The 23,112-nt window shown below is 43.8% G+C and overlaps 1 protein-coding gene across 2 annotated transcripts in view; it reads left to right on the top strand.

Annotated features, from left to right (window-relative positions):
- The first annotated feature begins 5,394 nt into the window (after positions 1 to 5,394).
- The window catches only part of EMB3142 (nuclear pore complex protein (DUF3414)), a 207,639-nt gene continuing 189,921 nt past the window's right edge, over positions 5,395 to 23,112 (top strand). For both annotated transcript variants that reach the window (XM_087378806.1, XM_087378805.1), the window contains exon 1: positions 5,395 to 5,610. In XM_087378806.1, coding sequence (XP_087234932.1) covers positions 5,470 to 5,610 — 141 coding nt within the window. In that variant the 5' untranslated portion in view covers positions 5,395 to 5,469. The remainder of the gene's footprint in view (positions 5,611 to 23,112) is intronic.

Raw genomic sequence — 23,112 nt, 5'->3', positions numbered from 1 at the left:
AGTAATAAAGTGGGAAGTGTGTGTGTGTGTGTGTGTGTGTGTGAGAGAGAGAGAGAGAGAGAGGAGTGCATACAATATAACTACCTGTACACTATGTTGTATTGAACCTAAACATGAACATATACATGAGAACCCCTTAGGGTCAAGGTTAGGGTTAGGGTTTGCCCTATGAACCCTATCCAGATATGCAATTTACACTATCCTTAACACCCCCTCTTAAATAGCATTGGGTAAGTAGAGGGTGCATGCACAAGTTTCGTTTGGTGCATATGATAACATCCAAAACTAAAAAAGAAAATGGAAAAGAATCAGAGTAATATGTGCATGTGTGAGCATAGTGACTACGTAGCAAAGGCCAATGAGGTGGCACTAGGGCTGATGTGGCAGCCAGGTTCAGTGCCTAATGATGTGGTAATTATGCCTACGTGTCAAGAAAGGTGACATGTCAAAAGGATAAGGTGCCACGTGTTAACTAAGCTAACTAATCCTATCCAATGGTTGATCCATGGTTAATCGTATCCAAGTTAGTTTGGACAACCTCCTATCTTGAGGACTGCCACTTGTCGATTGTAGGTTTGTCAAAATCTTTGAAGATTCCATGAGGATCTGAAGATTTCGTCAAGGCTTGGAGGTACTTGCCCTTTATGGTCCATTGTGGTCATCGGTTATGTGCAGCTCCTTCATTTTTGCTGGGAGCCGTGTGCTTGCCCTGTGGCTGGAGGTGCCTCTCTTGAAGGTCGTTGGAGCCGTGGTTGCTTCACCAGTGGAGCTTGTCTACACACTGTAGTGTTGATGGTAGAGGCGTTGTGTGTCTTGTAAAGGGGCCGTGTAGTTCGGTTATTCAAAAGTTATGGCATTGCATGCTATTCCTGCTGAGTAGAGTGTGGCACCAATCCACCTTTACTAGCTTTTACCTAGAAAAATTTGCAATTTAACTAGGTTTGTCGATGTTGTAGGCCATTTCAACATAGCCTCAACTTTAGTTGGATACATAGGTATCCCATTAGCAGAGATAATATGACCCAAGTAAGAAATTTCTTTTATAAAGAATTTATATTTACTTTCTTTAGCAAACAACGAATTCTCTTAGAGCACTGTAAGCATCAACACTATCCATAAGTGTCATAAATGTAGCAAGAGCATTATTAAGCTGAATGGCATGACTAAGAACTCAAAGTGTCCCTTCTTCGTACAACAAGTGATCTTGGGAACATCGTATCCTCATATACGTAGTTGGTATGAGAGGCAAAGGATACTTGTTCTTAATCATGATGTTGTTAAGACCACGGTTGTCTACACAATTGCATAGACTCTTTGTTTTTATTCACCAAGAACATTGTTGAAGTCCAAGGGGACACACTTGGCCGTATAAAGCCACTTTTCAGGTAGTCTGTCAACTGACGTTCTACATCCTAAGCATCTTTTTGGCTCAATCGATAAGGTGGTTTACTAACAAGTTTGGACCCTAGTATAGCATCTATTTCATGTTCTACTTCTTAATGAGGTAGTTCAGCTGGTAACACATTCTGAAACTCATGCAACAATCTTGCACAGAAGCAGATGCCCTTTTTGAATGCACATGTTTTGGTTCTATAGAAGTCATATGCAATGCAATTTCATCTTTTCCACTAGAAGAAGACAAATCCTATAGACATACCACATCATTACACAATAAATAGCACAAAAACATCTCTTTTATTCCAAAGTTCTTTACAAGAGTATGTACTTCCACAGATGCGGCACGTCCTTTTCACCATGATGGAGCAAAACAGTCTTACCATCTACTTCAAATTGGAGAGAGTTATGAATATAACACCAAGACAAGATTGACACAATCCAAACAACCACTCTCGGCCTAAAATAATATTAGCACAACTCATATGCATAACCTAAAAATCTAGGTTCATTTCATGACCCTGTATGACGATGGGTACATCTTGGACTACGGTGTCCAAAACATCCTTATCATAACGGTTACCATTAACTAATGACACTCAATACTAGCGATCACTAGGGCTTCCAAACTTCTTGACACTCCATACTAGTGATCACTAGGGCTTCTAAACTTCTTGACTAGCTTGTAATTCAATAAGTTGTGTGTGGCTCTGTCATCTATCATAAGTCTCACCTTTTTGAAATAAATGGTACCATACATGCAAACCAGATCATGAGGTCCAAAGGTAGGAAGCCACATAGACGTAGTGATACAACACTCATGGGAAGCGTCGGCATGACAAATAGTAACCTCTAAAAACTTCCCTGAAGTTTCCAGTGGTAAAACCTATATAGTGTATATAGCTTTCTCAGGCCCTTTTTCTTTTCCTTCATCATTTGACCTCGTCTTCTCCTTTTTCAACTTAGGACATTGATCTTGAGTGTGTCCTTCCTCTAAACAAAACAAACAACGTTTCTCTTGTCTTGCATTCTCATAATCTAAGGATTTTAAGAAGGGGTGGCCCCTTAGGTTTCTTAACCTGATAAAAATTGTGGAATGGTCCTTTGCGTTTTTGGCACCCTTGAAATGTAGAACCACTAGTTGCACCACGCGACATATAAATTAGATGCTTGGTTATCTTTTTCTTTTTCCAAAGAAAAGAACCTTCTATTAATGCTTGAAAGAATTGTCCATATAAGTCAACAAACCTAGAAGTGCTGAGTGTGGAAAAATAGAATGAGAGAGACTAGCCCATTCTAGGAAACCAACTCATAGCCTAGGGAATTTCTAGAACAAGGATTAACAGCTAGGGAGGGGGAGTATGCAACTAGTGAATCCCTCGCGGTGTGAAAGTGTATAAGAAACCTGCAAGCTAAACCTTATAGAAACATGCACACCTTGTGATGGTTGCTTTAGAACTTGGGGTTCCGCATACCATGTGAAACACAAGGTGAGATGATGTCCTACCAAATGGCGACCAATGTGACCAACGGTGGAATGGGATGCCGATTGTTAACTACCACAATGGTTAATAGTTCATGAAGCATGATGAGAAAGCGAAAATGTAGGAGAGAGCGTGAGGAGTAGCAGATGATAGTTCCCTTGGTACCAGATGGGCCCAAGTGGTTGTAAAATGAGAGAAGAGAGGTACATGAGAGTACAAGGGTTAGCCCTCCCTTCAAAAGGTGGATATGTATATAAGGCCAAAAGTTTGACTTTGGTCTTCATTGTGTACTTGCAAGATTGGAATAGAAGCTCTTGTCTTCTCCTCATTCTCTTGCGTTGAGTCTTCTTGCTCTCTCTTGCTAAGTTGTCTTGTGATTGCCACTCTCCCCCTCCCCCAATCTTCTCTTCCTCCTATACTCGCACTCCCCTTTCTTCTCTCCCTTCTGGAATCACTTGTACACGATCCAATAGACGCTTGGGTGACACAATTGGATGGTTTGTGCATATGGAGCTCCCATAAGGAGTTGTTTGATAGTAGAGGCTTTGACATCATCCCTCAAGATCCCCACAACACATGAGAGTCACCGCCGAACTTCACATTTTTGGCACTGTTGTCGATGAGTTAGAGGTATGCTTCCATATCGCACAAGCTTTCTATCATTATCCACCCATTGCACAATGCCTCTAGCTTATCTAGAGGTGTTGTTAATGGAGTATAGGTTGGTTTTGAAGGAGGAAAGTGCGAGTTTGGAGTAGGAAAAGTAGAAACTGCTACTTCTATCCATAGAGTGTTTTTTGCACATTTGAGCTTGTTTTTTAATGTTTTTTGTTGTCACATTATAGGAGTAGCTCGTAGGGATGATTGCTAAATCTCCTCCATGAGAGGTTGTAGGATGCATCGTCTCGTGCCTCCACACTTTGTTTCACCTCATGCACCATTCACGACACCTATACTCACTTCTGCGCACACTAGCTACTGCCCTTCTTCCACACAATATCCTTCACTCTCACACTCCACAATCTCAATGAGGCCTTCCACAACACAACAATCCAAGCCCATCCACTCATAGTAATGGCATGTTTTCATGAAGATATAGTTTTGGAAGTTGACATGGGTATCTTGACCCTCTTACCACCCCATTGTATGTAATTTCATGGCGTGGATGAGTACTTCAAGAATCCATCAACTTTATAATGACTAAGCCTCTTCTCGAGCTTGTCAAGCCCCGCCGTGCCTTAGAAGACCTACCTTGAAATCCCAAAATTCTCCACCGTAGTCTCAAATGGATGCGAGGGTATGGTCCAAATGATGCCGAACTCATTTTCCATCACCTATTCAGGGCAGTAAGTGAGAGATATTCCCCTATTGGCATCATTGTACTATATAGTAATATACTCCAAGCCCTACAGAACACGATTCAAACTGGCATAAGTAAGTTTGATGATTCACATGTGGCCTACAGCTTATCCAATGCAGCTTCCATAAATGGTGGCAAGAGAATGATCAACGAACACGACGTGGATATAGTCGGCTTTGACTACAACCAAGTACTCCGAGCCAATGGTGATGCTGGTCTCCAATCTCAGTGGTGGTAGGTTCCCTTTTCGAACCATGCAACGTTTTGGAGAACCTACTATTGCGTGGGGCTCAAATGGCAGATCGACCCAACATACATGCCACTGCATTGACATTGGAGTTGGCCAGATTTTGAAAAGATGTAGGAAGCGGACCCAAATATAGTATACAACTTCCCTAGATTTGACTGATCCAGCAGTTTTGACAACTATAAATTTTTACCAACTGCTCATCATTTTTCTACGAGGCCTCCCTACTCTTGATCAATCATCGACAGAAGAACATCACCAGTGTGGCTGCATATCCAAGTTGCTTAGATGTACATGTCCGAAATCTTCATGGTAGACCTTTAAAGACATTTTCGAGACACATTTTTGGAAGCTGCTACATCCCTTTTGTCGCATCTCCCACCGAACGTCTGACCACTATAGAATCATGAACAACGCCCTCAAATCAAACATCATGCACTAGACACAATCCATGGGTGGATTGTAAACAGGAAGGGGGGCATGTTAACTACCACAATGGTTAACAGTTTATGTACCATGATGAGAGAGAAAAAATGTAGGATAGAGCATGAGGCAACAACCCTCATTTTGCCAACACAGGACACCGATTTTCTCTTTTGAAGAGAGGAACCGCAACTAAGCCCTATCCCTCGAAAAGCAAAGAGGGTTAATATTCTATGGTTTGATATTTTGTTGGCTGGGGGCCACATAACACATAATAAAAGGAGGGAGTGCAAAACACATACCCATTTGTGATTGATTAAAGAAAAAAGTGAGTTATTTATATTAATAGAAAGAAAAAATTACACAGGAGTGCAGAGCAACGGCAAAGGCATGCAGGCATAATGAGGAGTATTAATACCCTATTTTTGATTTTTTGGTCTCACATAAAACATAATAATAAGGCCAAGGAGAAAAATGGAGGGAAATATGGAGAGTGCAAAACCCCTAAAACCCCTCATTTGCTTCTCTCTCGTTGAACAATTGCGAGCTCAGCTTCAGCCATGGTCACTCACCGCGAGCTCCTGCAGACCGTGGAGGCTGCTCTTCTCGCCGGACCCCACCTCCCTCCCCACCAACGCGCAGAAGTCGCCCGTATCCTCCACCACGCATTGCCCGATTTCCAGTCTTTCTTGCAGTACCCGGTGAGTATGGCTTACAGCACACGATCTGGCTGTCCTGATCATCCATTTGCATTGAATAATGATAGAATTGCATCAATTCCCCGTAACTTTGCTTTGCAAGTTTGTAGTCTGATTACCCAAGGAGGGCCTGGGAGGCACAATTGTGACCTCCATACTGAAATGCAACGTTCATTTGTTTAAATTTTCGCATTCAACAAAGGCAGCAAATACGTGGCCTCTAGACCCAACCGTTATTTACCACAAAAAACGTTACAAGTCCGAGGTGGCGACAAATTTAACTGTACGCGGAGTCATACTGCAGACGATTAAGCTTTCAGTCCGCTATTTATCTAAATGATGGACAGCACAAAATCCAAACTGAACGATGATTTGCTTAGGAAAGATCACGATTACTAGCTACTCTCGAGGTACCACTATGATGGAAAATTAAATTTTATGGTTCGAGACTGCCGTTTTGTAACGAACCTATGATTTCATGTTCTCACGACAAAGGCGCATCCCATTTGATCAAAATCTTGCTTCCTCACATTTCCTTACCTCCCTGCAAGTTGTAGTGTTCCAAGTTTGATCGGACAAGGCCATCCAAGACCGAGCCTTGCAATAATGTTTTCCTAAGCTTTGCCGCCACCCTTCCCTTCCGACCTTCCCCCCCCCTCCTTTGGCTCTCTCTCCCTCTCCAATATATCATCATCATCATCATCTCTCCAGTTGTGTGTGCCTGGCAAGCGCAACTATAAAACCATGGTGGAGGGAGAGAGAAAGATAGAGTACTCAAGGACTAAGGGAGATCTTCATGGTGATTTCTGAGCATATATATATATATATATATATATGTATGTATATGTATATGTATATGTATATGTATATAGATGTATACTCTGTGTGTGTGTGTGTATGTATATATGTATATGTATATGTATATAGATGTATATACACACACACACACACACACACACACACACACACATACACATATGTGTGTGTGTGTGTGTATGTATATATTTGCAGAATCAAGCAAGATGATGGTACTTGGACTACCTCCAAATCAGAATTGGAATTGCAATGCTCTAGTCATTTCCAGCATCTCTTTTCTCCTCAGCCTGATCATTCAATGCAAGTGAATGCAGCTAGGTCTCAATTTCTTATGCATGTTCAGCCTATATTGTCTCCGGAACAGGCTCATGAATTGGAGCAGCCCTTTATGCTTAATGAACTGGATGATGCTTTGAGTCATTTACGTAAAGGTAGCTCTCCTGGTTGGGATGGATTGACTATTGAATTTTTCCGTGCATTTTGGGGTGATCTCAAGAACACTCTGCTTCTTATGATCAATCATGCTTGGGCAGAACAATCTCTTCCTCCTTCTTGGAAACATGGCCTTGTCAAATTGATCCCTAAAAAAAGGTTGTGTGAGACAATGGCTGATTGGCGGCCCATATCTCTTATGCCAGTCATTTACAAACTCATTGCCAAAATGATTGTCCTCAGGATTCGATTTATCTTGCAAGCAGAACTTCATCCCAGGTAGTGTGGGTTTGTTCCCAGAAGACAGATTAGTGACAATATCTCCAATGCTTTGCTTGCAATTGAGTATGCCAAATATTCTAAACAAGATGTTCTCATTCTGCAAGTGGACATTGCGAAAGCATTTGATATTGTCCATTGGGATTTTATTTCTCAGACTATGCATAAATTGGGATTTGGCCCTCGGTTGGTCCATATTATTTACTGGCTCTATTCGCATATGCCACCGCGCAATGTTTGCTTGGTGGTGGGTTGTCAAGAACATGGACTATGACCCGCTCGGTGAGACAGGGTTGCCCTCTTAGTTCGCTACTGTATGCCATTGCTACTCATCCGTTATTGCTGCATATGGACCATCTTGCAGATACAGGACAGCTTCATGGCTTGCAAATTCCAAGGGCGCAGCCGTTTTCTTGCGCAGGCATATGCTGATGATTCATATTTCATGCCCTGGAATTCTCAAAATGATCTCTCTCATTTGATGCATACTCTAAACGATTTTGGCATAGCTGCTGGACTGCATATTAACTTTCAGAAATCAAATCTTCTAGCATTGAAAGAAGCTGATTGGCATGCACTTCTCTGGCCAGGCCACATTATCTCTTCCCATACTATTGTGAGGCATTTAGGGTATCCCATTGCCTGGAATATCACCCCTCAACAACAGCTCAAATGGGTGCTTCAAAAGATAAACAAGAATCTGGAATACTGGCATTTGTCCACTTGGCCTCTACATGTTCGACTTCGAATAGTACAGTCTATCATTATGGCATATGTGCAATTTTATCTGCCTCTTCTTTCCTGGTCTTTTAAGCATTTGGCTTCCTATATGTCTCATGGTATGGAGATATTTTGGAAAAGCAAATCTCACAAAAAGGCTTTGCGACTACTTCCCATGCAGTCTGTTTGTTCTCCTAAGACTCATGGCGGATTGAATATTCTCAATCTTCAGTTTCATATGTTGGCAAGAAAGAGCACTATGATTGCTGATTTTTTACAGCAAAAACAGCCATGGGCTATTATGCTAGCAACTATGTGTGGAAACATGACGTCCCATGCATATGGGCATTGGATTACAGATCACTGGGAAGCACTCATGACCACATTTCAGGGGAAAATTCCTGGCTGTCCTGTTTCTACTGCTTTTATTCATGATTGGAAGAAAATTCTCTCTTATGCTAAATGGTCAGGTGCTTCTTCCCATCATGGTAATTCTCTTCGCTTGGAAAGCATCCATTGGAGCAAGGTGTTTGAATCGCCTCTTGCTTTACAGGCTCCTATTAAAGCATATAATCTTATGAAATTGGGCATAAGATTTGTCGGAGATGTTGTGGATCAACACGGTTATGTGCTTTCATTTCCACAAGCTTGTAGGAAATTCCCCTTGGGTCTGCATCATAGGCCCATTTGGAGAATACTTACAACTATGTTGCAGCCATTTGTTCCTGTTCCTCCACTGTTTGTACAGGACAGATTACTGGACTGGAATCTCACTTCCTTATCTCCTGCTACCTGTCCACTTTCAATGCATAATCTGGCCTCCTCGTGGTTTACAGATTTGTTCTTCCACCGCCATGGATTGATAAGCATGCCAACACTCTTTGGAATTTGGATAGGCCTTTATCTTGGTGGCAATCACAACTCAAGAAAATTTGGAAAGCTAAATTGCCATTGAAACAGAGGCTTTTCTTTTGGAGATGTATAGTGAGAGCTTTTTCCATTGGGGTGAAATTGGCAGCACGTCGCATTGCTTCCCTTCCTGCCCCCATTGCTCTCATCACCGAGTTTTTCTTTCCCCATTTGTTATGGTCTTGCCTGCACTCTCAGATATTGATCACTCATGTCTCTCATTTGCTGCGGCTTTGGTTTCCCTCTATCAGATTTGGGAAACTCTTCTGGATGTTTGGATGCTTCTCATCTCAGATGTCTCCATTCCTCCTTTTCTTTCACTGGGCTCGTTTTTGGGTTCTATGGACTATTTGGACACAGAGATTGCATTCTAGGATGGGACAACAGTTTCCTCAGGCATATGCTTTCTTCAGAATGTCCCTCAAGCAATCTTTATATGACAGTTATGCTGCGAAGGACTTGGATGCTACTAGCCTTGAAGTGTTTTCTGACTATTTTTGAGTTCTTCCATTAGGCTCTCTTTTGGAGTCTCTTGTCATGTACATTGATTTCATGTTAATAATATAGTTACTGGTTTCACAAAAAAAAGTGTGTGTGTGTGTATGTATATATACATATATATATATACACATATACATATACATATATATATATATATAGATATAGATATAGATATACATATACATATACATATATACATATATATATACATATACATATATGTATATATATATATATATAGATATACATATATGTATATGTATGTACATATATAGATATGTATCTATATATGTATATGTATGTACATATACATGTATATCTATATATATATATACATATATGTATATGTATATATATATGTATATATGTATATGTATATGTATGTATATCTACATATATATACATAAATGTATATGTATATCTATATATATATGTATATGTATATATGTATGTATGTATATATATATATATATGTATGTATATATATGTATATATATATATATGGAGAGAGAGAGAGAGAGAGAGAGAATTAATGTCTTTTAAAGAATGAAGGGTCTATGAGACAAAAAAAATCCTAGATACATTGAAAGCTAGGGTGGCCGTCTTAAACACTAGCCTTGGATATGGGTGCAAGTTTTTGGCACGCTCTCGTTGGCGAGAGAGAGTCCACATGTAAAGGACAATGAGGGGAGGTTCTTGTTCAACAGATCAGCTAACCATCCGAGTGATTGGACATGTGTATGCTGGTCTATAGGACCAACTCCATCGGTTGGCTCGCTCGACAGTGGCTTTGGATCCAGTGATGGCTGGAGTCATTGAGGAAGAAAATCATTGATGGGTTGTCGCTGCGGCTCATCATGAACGGACTGTCTAGGTCCCTCCCTCCTCCTCTGTAGTCTTTGGCCCAATCGAGATCCTCAGTGCATGTGGGAGATGAATCTGAGTGTAGCTGGTGGTTTGGTAAGCTGAGTTTGACTGGTAATGAAAGATGTGGAGATGTAATAAATCTTCTTTCATTACCTGGTTTATCTCGTGGTAGGTGAGCAGAATGGATGGAGCCTCAAGTCTATATTGAAACGGTGGCAGTCTTTCCATCTCTAATCTAAAGCTTGCAAACCATATGCATGTCCGAGCATAGCAGCTCCTTTGATCCCCCTTTGCCTCCAATGCATCGATGAAGTCAAGGCCAACCATGTCAATCTGTGCTGTGCGGATGTTGTGGTACCAAAGTCCCTGATACCAGTTCAGCTTGCTGGTCACCAATTCAGCAGGGCTTTTGCCCTACAAATTGGCCCTTATGTGGGGCAGTTATTCATTCACAGGGTGCCTCACACTTTGGTCACATACCAGAGCAGCAAGGAGGCTAGGAGTTAGGCTCACCTTGTGGCTCACACGTGGGCTGCACCAGAGCAGCAGGGAGGTCAAGGAGAGGGTGAACAGTGTCTCACTGTCGGCTGCAGAGACCTGTTTGTGTGGCATCTACTGAGCCCACTGAAGCTCCAGAGGAGCACGCAGGCTGATGGAGTTTTGGAGGTGCCGAACTCTGTGGTGCCAAACACATCTAGCCAGCACCACATCTGCTAGATGGTGGTACACTGAGCTCACATTTGTATGAGGTTTTGTCCATCTATTGGTTACTGTTTCTAGTCTACTGTGCATGGTTCGATAACTGTGTGCATCTATCTCGATCTATATACACTTGTGTGCACAAAGGAAAGGAGTGAGATTTGTGTAAAGCACTGTGTTTTATGGGCTACGTTTCTACACAATCTTGCGCTGCTGCGGGAGTGTTGGTTACAGCAAGAACTTTCGTCTCTGTTTTGTAACCCCAGAGAGGTTCTGGTGTTATGAGTTCCAGGTTCTTAGTTCCGAGGAGAGGGTTATGAGTTTCAGTGAATGGGTTTGGGTTTCTGGGTTCTAGCTTTTGGTGCTAAGGGTGTGGAGGTTCCGGGTTTCAGCAAGAAGGTTCCGGGCTCCAAGAAAGGGGTTCTAGGTTTGGGATTCCGGTTCTTAGGTTTTGTTTCCTGGGTTCCGTTTCTAGGTTCGAGGGAAAAGCATACCCTCTTGACGAAGGCCTTCTCCCAAGAGTATGTTTGTTGGCAATAGTTTCATTCACTGGTTGTCATTTGTTTCTTTCGGTACTTGGACATAAGTTCTTCGCTCTGATCAGCTTATAATTGAACCAAAAGTGGTTACATACATAATAAAAAGTCATTCTTTTATGCTTCACCTCCCAAAAAAAGCAACCCAAGAGAGTATAAGATATAAGTGTGAAAGCCTTTGTTAAAGCTGAGTGTTATTAGTGTTGGTTTTACCCAGGGTTTACAATGGGTCCATGCCTCATAGGGAGTAATTGTCTTCAATGCCGTGATTGGTGCTCTATTCAGCACATAGTTGGCACACATGATGGCATCCAATTAAAAGTTAGGCGAAGACTTACCCTTTAGCATACACTTGGCCATTTAAAGTAAATCCCTGTTCTTCAGCTCTGCAACTTGGAGTGTACGGCACTGTGCAATGATGTACTATTCCCCGAGCTGCTAAAAAATCAGAAAATTCATGGGACATGTATTCACCCCTCCCTGTCAGTGTGGAGTATCAGGAGCTTATTTTCGCTCTCATTTTCAGCCATGGCAAGAAAATTCGTGAGACGAGCAAAGACTCTTGAGGACTTGGATTTCAAATGGTAAACCCAAATGTGTCTGGTAAAGTCATCCATGTTGTTTGTTTTTTTGGTTGGGGCGGGTTTGTTTCTGTGTTGGGGTTTTTTTTTGGGGGGGGGATCGATTTTGTGCCTGGCCAAAACCTTGGAAAACACATTTTTAAGCACTATTCTTATCCGTACACTGCTAATCCGTACTCCGTACACTGTTGGTTGACTTTGGCTGTGGTTGGCCTCAAGGATGGTTTCAAGGAGGAAGAGGAGAATGGCACTGATGCATATGATGATGAGGATGAGGATGAGGATGCAGCTTGAGGCTTGAGCCTCATTGGTTTTGAATTGTGATGCATTTCAATATTCAGCTTTATTTCCGGGCTGTGGCAGCCTTTTCTTATATGATGTTATGCCTTTGATGTTTTGGTGTAGTACCTACTTCCAAGTTTCTACTACCTACTGCCTTTGATCATGATGTTTGGTGTAGTATTGATCTATCATATTGATCTATCATTGACACTATGTATCAGAATCCAGATTCTAGATGACTCTGGCCTTTGGAGGCTGGACTCTTTGAACTTTCATGAATCATGATTCATGACTTTAATATTAATACAAGTTTGAAGTTGAAAGTTTTGTAGCTCTATGTCAATTGAGTGTACAATATATATTTTTCTAAATGTTTTTGGGTAAAATTAGGGTCATGTATGGTTCAGCCCTAGGGCTGAACCTATTAGAAACAAGGTGTAAGAGAGAGAGAGCGAGAGGGAGAGAGAGAGAGAGAGAGGCTAGGGAGTGAAGAAGTGGTACATAAATGTTTCATTCGTTCATCAAGTATGACAAGATAAGTGAAGTACAAGCCTTATATAGGCTACTCACTCACACACTAGCACCGAGTGCATATGGGATAAGTCCCATGATGACACGTGGCACTCACACAAGACTCAGACACATAGACTAGTACTAGATCACCTAGTACTACACACCAGCATGTGGCGAGGTCAAGTTGATGAAGCAATTTGTTGACCAACCTCACACCAATAAGTGCCAGTGCTTTTTCATGCTGTTCATCCAAGGCAATGAAATTTTGGAAATGGATGCTATCTAGGTTGGGAAAACAAGCTTTTCACCTGGATTCAAGGCATAACTTCCTGCTTTAGGGAGGAGTTAGGAAAAATTCAACCAGGATAAGTATAGCCAGTGCACATGACTTCATATACAGTAGGCACAGGGAAACCTATAGTTGAAGGTAGAGTTGATGAGTCTCCACCATGAGACTCCATAGTGTAAAATTGAGGTAGCAAAGGCACCAAGTGCACAGAAAAGCGAACTCATACAAGCCTCAGTGGGCTGAAGCAAAGGGTACGCTAGGACCCTTGCTGAGTACTAGTCTATGCTAACAGAATCATAATCATGATCGTAATCATATCAATCAATCTATCCAGGCGCTGGGATAAAACCGAAGCCTGGTACAGTGATGGCTTTTTGGTGGGCTGTGAAAATGTCTCGTATCTGCGTCTGTTGAGCTATCTTGCGCTGCGGTGGGAGGTGCGGTCTCCTCGCTCTCTGGACTCTCTTGGCTATGTCTAGAGTGACCCTTCGTCTCTGTCGGTCTCCCCTGAGGAAAGCTGTGATAGGTCGGACCTCAATAGATTGTACTCTGGGGGCGCTCTGTCGCACATGTGGCCTCTGCGCCTCTCTTGGTGGTACTGTGCTGGTTGCTCATCTAGAGTCCAAACTGCTCTCATATTGGCTAGCTCCTCTTCCTCCACTCCACTGTGTCTGGGGGCTGACTCAAATGTATAGAAGTCTGTGACGTGCCGTTGTGCCCGGTCACCCTCTATGTCCTGTAGTGGTCTGACCATCCTCTGTTGCTGTCTGATTTGTCGTAGAAGCGCCTCCCTATGTCACCGCATCTCCATCAGATAAAGCCCGATACAGACCTGGTCACAAAAATGGATGAGTTGTGACAAAGGACCGAAGCCACTCCCTTCTAGGTAGAGACAGTGGTAGCGTCCTCAAATCTCGTAGTAGGTTGGGCAAACACAAAGAAAATGCTTCTTTGTCTTAACCGCCCCCAGCGTACATAGCGTGCATACCTGCTGTTCTCTAGGTATACCCGCTGCTCTCCCTGCGTCAATCCTCAACTGATGGGATGAAACCCGCATGTGACCAATGGCAATCCTCAGTGCATGAGATACTCCTCTATCCTTGAGATACTGGGGTCTGATAATGAATCCCTCCTCTGATACTCTCAGGAAGTGGTCGCGATAAAACTGGGTCTTGGTGGGGAGCTCTTGGTCCTTCCCCCAAGTCCGGGATGTGTGAAGCTGGAGGAGGTCTAACCATATGATACGGTTGATCTCATCTCGCGGGATCGACTCAGGAGGTGCATCCATGCTGTACTGAAAGGGGGGAAGCCTATCCATCTGGATACCGTGCCTGGCAAGCCATGTAGATATGCGTGCATACCATGTGTCTGCCCCGCTCTCTGCGAGTCGTCTGGATGACTCTAGGGCCAACCTCGGAAGTCTCCAATGGGGTAAGTCCCAGACTATGTGGATGAAAGTCACTGTTTGAAAGATGACATCAACTTGGAGAGGTGTCATGGCAAACTCTGCCTGCACTATCTCATGTGGAACTGAGGGCTTACATCGGATCATCCTGGATCCCATCGTCACCTGTAGCCGCTCGAAGCTCCTCCAGTCTGTCATAATCACCTTCTCAGGTCATAATATCTCTGAGGTTCAACTTCCAATGGGATATATATTGAGTCTATGTACGACGTCAATTGACCCAAGGCTCGCTCCCGTTTTGCAGACATGATAGAGTGCAATGCCTCTCTTGAGACATCGCATCAATCCATGTAGCAACAACTTTTCTCTCTACAAGATGAGCTCGCCCTTCTCCAATCATGCCATGATCACTACCAGTCGGCCTATCATCGATATAAGGGGAAGTATGAGAACTTAAAAAATATCATGGACACAACTGAGGAGGAGGATCAGGACGATACACGATGGAGAGGATATGCAGCTCCACGAGGGTCTCTTGGCATGAGACTTGATTTTCCTTTTGATTGGAGGGCTCTCACTTTTGTACATAGGAGTTTTTGGTTTACTGTTCTCTTGATCTAGCAAGCATTTGCTCCTGGACATGTTTTTATATTTCAGAGATGTATGAGGTGATACGAGGGTCTTTTTTCTTGGTGATGTACAAGGGACTTACTATTCTATATAGTAGATGTGCATAGCATAGTGTCATCTTTTGGTCTTGAGTTGTTTTCATCCATTGTAAGGCCATGAGTATACTCTTTTGGGTTTAGGGCCTAGGGTCTAGGGTCTATGGCCATCTCTGAAGGTCATTGTAGATGATGTCGCGGACAGCTCCCAACTCAAGTAGGTGTCGCCCGTATGCTGTCACATGTGAAGTATCTGTAGAAAGTCTCTGAATCCCAAGTTCTATTGCATCTAACTTTGGCATCATGTGGGGATCTCTCTCATATGTGAAGTCAAGTAACCCCACTTGCCTATCCCTCGTCCTTGCATTGAAATCCCCCAGAAGGAGGGTGTCTCCCTGTCTGGAGAACTCTATGATATCCTCATGTATCGTATCATATGCCCCTCTATAGTGACATCATGATGATGTGTGTGGGGGGAAATAGCATACTGCAATGAAGATCGGTCGGGCATCTAGTAGCTGCACTCGTATCCACATGTGACGTGCATGTTCCTCTCTCCGTACCACAAATATGAGTGGTCTCAAGTGTGTTTTGAAAAGGACAGCTACACCTCCAGAGCCTCGTACTCCACTCTCTCCTCAGTTTTGTCCTATGAGCAGACTCCCAGGTGTACTCTCTCACTGTGGGCAGCCCTCTCTTTGGGCTCTCATGTGTCTCAGTGTAGAAGATTATGTCTCTGCCTGTGTATGTCTCCGAGAAGCCACTTGGGTCGGACCAAAGTGTACCATTACAGTTCCATACAGCCATACTCAGCTTGTTTTATAGCTCTAAATGTATGAAGCAACTCTCTAGGTATTTCGAAATGAAGTAGCAGGCCTCCAGAAAAGCTCCAAAATGCTCAGTCGGCTATTCAAAGAGCACCGAGATGCAGCTGCAAGTCTTCACGCTGAAAATCGATGGACTTGGACGTGCTGAAAGACCAGAAATACCTCGAAAATGCCTCTGCTGTAGGTAGTTCTGCAACAGCAACCCTCAAACACCTTGAAGTCGAAAATGCCTCCAAATAGCTCGAAAATCTGCAATCAACGCGCGTTAATGGGCTCCAAAACTGGTCGAAAATGCCTCCAAATAGCTCGAAAATCTGCAATCAACGCGCATGAATGGGCTGCTCTGCTGCAGCAGCCTGGAAACCCTAAAAACGTGGATGAAGATGCTCTGAAATGGCTCTAATTTCCACACGTGCTGCTCCTAACAGACCCGAACAGAGGCGGCTATGAAGGGCATGCAATGGAGAGGCTACGCGTGCAAAAAGGAGAGCAAATGGGCTGCAAGATGGGCAGCAAAGATGGCGGGTGTGCAGAAACCCTAAAAGGGTAGAAAGCAGCTAAATCTGAGGCGGAAATGTGCAGGGCTGAGGCAGCTGCAGGAAGAAAGGTTTGATCAGAATTAGGGTTAGGTCTAGGATGACGTGGCAGCTATGCAGGGTGAAGGGTGAACCTGCTCTGATACCATGTTAGAAACATGGTGTAAGTGAGAGAGAGAGAGAGAGAGAGAGAGAGAGAGAGAGGCTAGGGAGTGAAGAAGTGGTACATAAATGTAGAATCCATGAAGGCTTTCATTCATTCATCAAGTATGACAAGACAAGTGAAGTACAAGCCTTATATAGGCTACTCACTCACACACTAGCACCTAGTGCATATGGAATAACTCCCACGATGACACGTGGCACTCACACAAGACTCACACATAGACTAGTACTAGATCACCTAGTACTACACACCAACACTTCACACCAACACACTCTTTGACTATGATATCTCCAACACAACCATACTCCAATCATACTTCCATACTCGTATGACGTATGCGTATGGTAACATATGGAAAAAACTATGCATACATCACTATGAACCAAAGGGGAAAGGTGAAAAAGGGTTCTGGCTGTAGGCATGAGTTTCCTTCAGCAAATGCGGTGCAAATGTAGTAGATGGCAGTGCACTTTGCTGGACTGGTAAGTAATTGTAAATTGGCGACGACAAATCTGTTGGTTGGTTGTGGGGTTGTGTCGAAGCTTTTGGAGCTGAAAAATGGTAGCACAAGCAGTAGCTAAGTACTTCAAGGTAGTGGTCTGACAAGAGAGTCGAATAGGAGAGGTTTTGTATGCGTACGTTGCAGCCTGCAAATGGGTTTGGAAACATTGCCTCTCCAATCTGGCCAATGAGGCATATCCTAAGGTCATTCTAGGTGGAGGTGCGGCTTTTTGGGTCCTATTAAGATGCATCTCAGATATACGTAAGATATGAGAATCTCCACTCGTGCTTCTGTGAATGTGAATGACTCATGCTGAAATTGAGAATCACTAGTGTTAAAGATCATAATCTTGGTCTTGCCAAAATGACTCTCTTATCTTATTTGTTGTAAAAATGTATGGAGATTGTTAGGTGACTCTGTAGGCCTATTGTTGTATTATGAGATCAAGACTACATCGTCAGCATATAGCAAGATAGGCATGAGCGTCTTTGCTAGTGTTGAAACACATCCACCTAATATCCACAAATGATGCCAACTCATCAATGTATAGGCCTCAAAGAATGAGTCGATGAAGCCCATAGGAGCAGCTGCGTGAGGCAATCACATCATGACTCTCAAAACGAGGGGCTGGAAGTTACCAGTGTCAAACAACGCAGCTCAAAATGGAGAAATTTTGCTTAATGCAACAAAATTCCCAAACGATTGTACAAATCAAGGAAGGATTTGAGCAAATCTGATGCTAGAAGAAGTCCTAAAGAAGGGTATCAAAAGATGTTTGTGTGTGTAGAGAATCAATCAAGAAGCCATAGACATGGCCAAGAACGAAGCAATCCCTCAAATCCTGATACACAACACTTCTCTCTAGATCGAAGTTTTTACATCACTGTTCAACTGCCCAAAATGTATTGCGAAGATCCCCAGCTGAACTGAGAACCCACGAATATCTCCAAAGTTTTGTTGTTGCAAATTTGGGTGGATTGCGATGGCAATATTGTTCGTCTTAGTGCTCCATGCCATTTCTGGCCAAGTGCGTTGAATCAAGTTACAACGAACTTAGAGCGTGAATGGGTCGAAGGTCACCACCAAATATGTTTGGACAAGGCCCATGTGTTGCATCAGCCAAATCGTCAAGACTCATGAATTGGCTTGCGCTTGTACAAGTGGATTCTTGCACTGTCCAATCCGACTCAAAACGTTCTAGGAAATAAGCGAATCACAAATCTGCTCATCGTCAATACCTTCAGATGATAGGAGCTTCTCAAATGGGATTTCTGTCATACGATTCTTCATGCGACATTCTAGACTTCTCTTGGCGCAAGAAATCAGGCATACATCCAAGCCTTCGTTATCAACACAGTGCCGATTTGCTGCATGTAGAAACTCAAGTACAGGGGCATGATTGGATTCTAATTTGCCAGCAGAAAGAGTATCGCCTTGATATTGAACATCAGCAAGAGCAGCGATTTCACCAAAGGTATCTTCAGAAGAACTGAATAGGGCAGCAGAAGATGCGCAAGGCCTTACACGGGTTCTTGTGGTAACCTTCAACTATAGATCAACGATGGGCTACAGGAAGTCAATGATGAAATCTAGAAACCCTCCATGAGAAGTAGATGACATGATGAATGAACCAGCTCTGATACCACAAGAAGAAACCAGGAACATGGAGAGAGATATAGGCAATCACATGGTGGAGACGGGATGAGGCACATGCACTAGATTGAGATTCAGTGATCATAAACAAGTACAAGAGCCTCATTTATAGGCTGGGAAGCCTTATCTTCTCACATACCTAACACATCAACCACTAGGAGGTGGCATTAATGCCTCACCTACTAGGTACATTCACACCCACACAACTGTAGGACACTCTAGGACTCTAGGACACACTCACACTTGACTTCATGTTCTAACAGGTTAGATGCTCAAAAGTTTCAGTATTTTACTGTTTTTGGTTGACATTGATGGGTGTTGGTCATAGGAGTAGCTGGGTGAAGGATTTAATGCTCCAAAGTTGGTCTATCACTATGCAAATCATGTTTTTCAAGGCATATGCTTGGATGAAAGGTTATATTGGTCACAAGAATGCATCATTCATGATGTTTCAGACTGGTTCAGTGATGTATGCAGCCCCTTTGCTTTTCTATGTGGATGATATGCTCTATGCATACTACAAAGTTTGAGGTTAATTATGTATGGCTTTATGTTGTTTATGAAGAAGAAGGATGCAAGAAAGATCAAAGGGCAAAGGAGTTACAAGAAGGGCTACACCAAGAGCCTCTCCAATGACAATGTACCTCACACTATGGTAGCTTGGAAGAGGAGGAAAAGGACAAGATATGCCATTAAAGGGGGGAATTTACTCTCATCAGGTTTTGCAAATTTGAGGAGCTTTTCTCAATCAAGTGGGACTTGGAGAGGATGTACCCTACATTATTGCCAACTACAGTTCTAGTTTGAGTCTTAGGGCAGCGCGCTTCAAAAAGTATTCTCAATAGCTCAAGAGATTGCAATGGGTAAAGAAGGCTTGAAGAAGAACTAAGCTGATTGAGAACTCTTGAAGAGCTTTAGCAGCAAGTTCAAGGAGATTGAGCAAGCAAATAGAGCTTGGACAATGGCCACGAAAGCCTTGTAAACAAGCAACATGACCACCTACTAGCAAGTAAAGAAGCTCATAGGCTCTACAAACACAAAGAGGCATTGTTGTTCAAGAATGCTTTTATAAAAGAGTGGAGGAGGAGACAAAGATGCATGGCGTAGCTCAAGAAGAAGCTAGCAAATGTCACCAATGGTGGTAGCTGAGTGTTGTGAGGGAGGTTGTGCAATAGTAAGGCTTAGTAGAAGCCTAGCCTTAGGTGACGAGAAGCAAGAAGTAAAGCTTACAAAAAGGAGCTTCCAAGAGCTTGTAGACAAGTTTAAGGAGAAACAAACATCGACGGCTCATCTCTTCTAGAGCCGCTTGCATTGGCAGAAGGATGAGAAAGCATGACTATGAGGTGATTACAACTAAAAGAGCATGAGGTGCCAATATTGTAGAAGCTTGTTGAAGAAGAAAGGCTGGCGACAGAACGAGCTTGCAACCAAGCTCAGCAAAAGCTTGAGCATGCACAATGGCGTTGATTTCAAAGGAGATAGGGAATGCAATAGGTATAGAGTTGTGAACAATTGTGAAGCCAAGAAAGAAGAAGGATCTTCATTTGGCATGTGGCGTTTAGGATTTAGCCCTAACTAAAGCCTCAAAGGCTTCATTATAACATTCTCCTTGAATTCTAAGATGAGGATACGAGGTAACCTCCCGGAAACCTTTGTGATAAGTGGTTTGGAGTGCCTTGAACAAGATTGCGGATTCAAATCCGATGAGGGACCTGCCTAGATTATAAAAGAAGATGCAAAGGCTTAACATTTTTGAAGGGTTGATAGTGTGCAAAAGGCCACATCAACATGAGACATGGCAACATCACAATGATTTGCCGGCAAAAGCATCCTTCATTGGGGAGCACCTCAGTTTCCACACTACCGCCCACAGCATGGGGCCAATGCTACTATGTCCCTGGACCCCCCACCACCAAGAGTCTGTTCCTTCCAGCCTATACCGGTTGCGCCAACGAATGCAGGCATGGGTACTTCTGTTTCGATGCCGACACTAGCAACTACATGGACCCCACCACTTGGGCAAGGCCTAAGGCCAGCCCTATGACCCGTCAGGCCCACAGCCACACCACCCCCGCTAGCTGCTCAAATGGTGTTGATTGATCAAGCTATGCGTATTTTGGTGAACGCCCTAGGAAGGGGGGCAACACCACCGCCACCCGCCCCAGTGATCCCTACAAGGATGGCAAATCCCTGGAGGAGCCGTCCCATAGCCATTTCCAAGCTGATGACCAAGTTCCTCGGAGAAGGAGACCTGGTCTCTCACGTGGAAAGGTTCGAGCAGATTTGTGAAGCCTTTGGTGCACCAGGCGACCTTGAAATGGCCAATGCATTTGGCCTTAGCCTGGACGGCAAGGCAAGTCAATGGTATAGAGCTCTCACCCTGGAGGAAAAGATCAACTGGGAGCGTTGAGAAAGGCTTTTATTGTGGGTTTCTCTCCCAGCGGTCATAAATGGAGCCCGATCAACCAGCTGTATGGGGTGAAATGAAACGACAAAGAATCCCTTAGGGATTACATTGTGAGAATCAAGCACCTCAATGCCCACTGTGAACCCTATGAGCGAATGAGCGACAAACGACTGTTGCCACGCTTCGTTATTGGGTTAGCAGACCCAAAGCTGCACGACCATCTCATGGTGATGAACCCTATTCAGCAACTAAACAATCCCCAATTTATGGGGCAATCTAACAGCTCACAGGCCAGCCAAAAGGCCAGCCATCTCAGCCAAACAAGTGGCCAGAAAGACCAGCTGGTCTGGCCGACCAGAACTGGCCGACCAGTTGGCCAACCAGCTGGCAGGCCCACCGACCAGCTGGCTGACCAGCTAGGTCTGGCTTATAAAAGGCATCTGCCCCCACACTCCTTTTGACAGGACAGGACCTGCAGCTGCTCTTCATCTCCGCCATCTTTTGCTGCAGGCCCGCCTGCTCCATCTACCTCTCCTCTTCAGATCTGCCTTCTCTGCTGCCTTCTCTCTGCCTCTCCTTCCTGCCTCCTGGCTGCTCCATCTTCTCCTCCAGATCTGCCCCATCTTGCTCCAGATCTACTCCTCTGCTCCTTCTGCTCCAGATCTGCCACCCCTGCTACAGATCTGCTCCTTTTCTTCATCATGTTGCTATTCCAGATAGCCTGAAGGTTCCTTCCTCAAAGCACGCTGGTTTTCAGCCATTTCCTAGGGCAGCTCCAGCCCTTCATCATCCTCGTCATCATTGAGCTACACGGAGGACTGCGTTACGCTCCCTCTGCTGCTATCTTTTCTACTGTTTCTCTACATGGAATCATCTTTCTGATTCACCTCAGCCACGGTCCTTCAGACACGACGGCTTGAGGTTCTTGTATTCAGTTTTTCATATTACCGACAGGCACTATGTTTTCTGAGTTCCGTTCTTCAGTTGTGTGTGAGTATTGTCTACTTTCTGATCGCTCCACTGCAAACCCTATCGTTTCTCTATATGGTATCAGAGCCATGGTGATCTAAAGACCCTAGATCTCTGGAGATCTAAAGATCCTGCTTCTTCATGGAGGCCATAGGTACAGGGAGCATCACTCCTATGAACATATCACTTTCCTCTTCATTCCGCTGCGCACTAAGGGAGAGAACTCCATCTTCTACTCCCATCCTTCCCTCCCTTTCATAACTCCATCTTCTACTGCCATCCCTCCCTCCCTTTCTTACCTCCATCTTCTACACCCATCCTTCCTTCCTTTTTCGGTTTCCGGCTTGACACTTCCCATTCCTTCGAAAGAGGGGGTGATGATCCTTCACCTCTACCACCATCGGCATCGACTTCCAGTATCTACAAGTTCTCCCTAGGCGGGACCCTTTCTGTTCAGATATGTCTAGATGACTGTTGTTTCGAATCTTCTACTGCTTGGAGGCGGGGATAGACTCCTCTCTCTCGAGGTTCAAGATCGGACACACACTGGCTCACTGTTCAGCTCCGACCTCTCTGGATTATCAGTGCTGCTACGACAAATTTGTTCTTTACCTTTGCTCTTTCCTCCACCTTTCGGTGGTGAGAGGGAGCGGCTTATTCTCTCAGGCTTCACAGTGTTCTTATTTCTATATGGTATCCTACTTATAACTCCGACACTTGAGGAAGTGAACAATTCCCTTGCAAGGGCACTCCTCTTGTGATCTTCTCTTGGGCATTTCACAGGGATAGCCAGCACCACCATCGACATCCCTACACGAAGCTCCAAGCACACAATGTTTGCCCCTCCAAATTGGCAATTGAGAGGGGGTATTCAGCAACTAAACAATCCCCAATTTATGGGGCAATCTAACAGCTCACAGGCCAGCCAAAAGGCCAGCCATCTCAGCCAAA

This window comes from Dipteris shenzhenensis, chromosome 9 (assembly GCF_047967505.1).
Source record: "Dipteris shenzhenensis isolate YYH24624 ecotype China chromosome 9, Dip_SZ_1.0, whole genome shotgun sequence".
In the NCBI taxonomy this organism is placed as follows: Eukaryota; Viridiplantae; Streptophyta; class Polypodiopsida; order Gleicheniales; family Dipteridaceae; genus Dipteris; species Dipteris shenzhenensis.
Note: the sequence above shows the minus strand (reverse complement) of the source record. Positions and strands in the feature narration are given on the sequence as shown.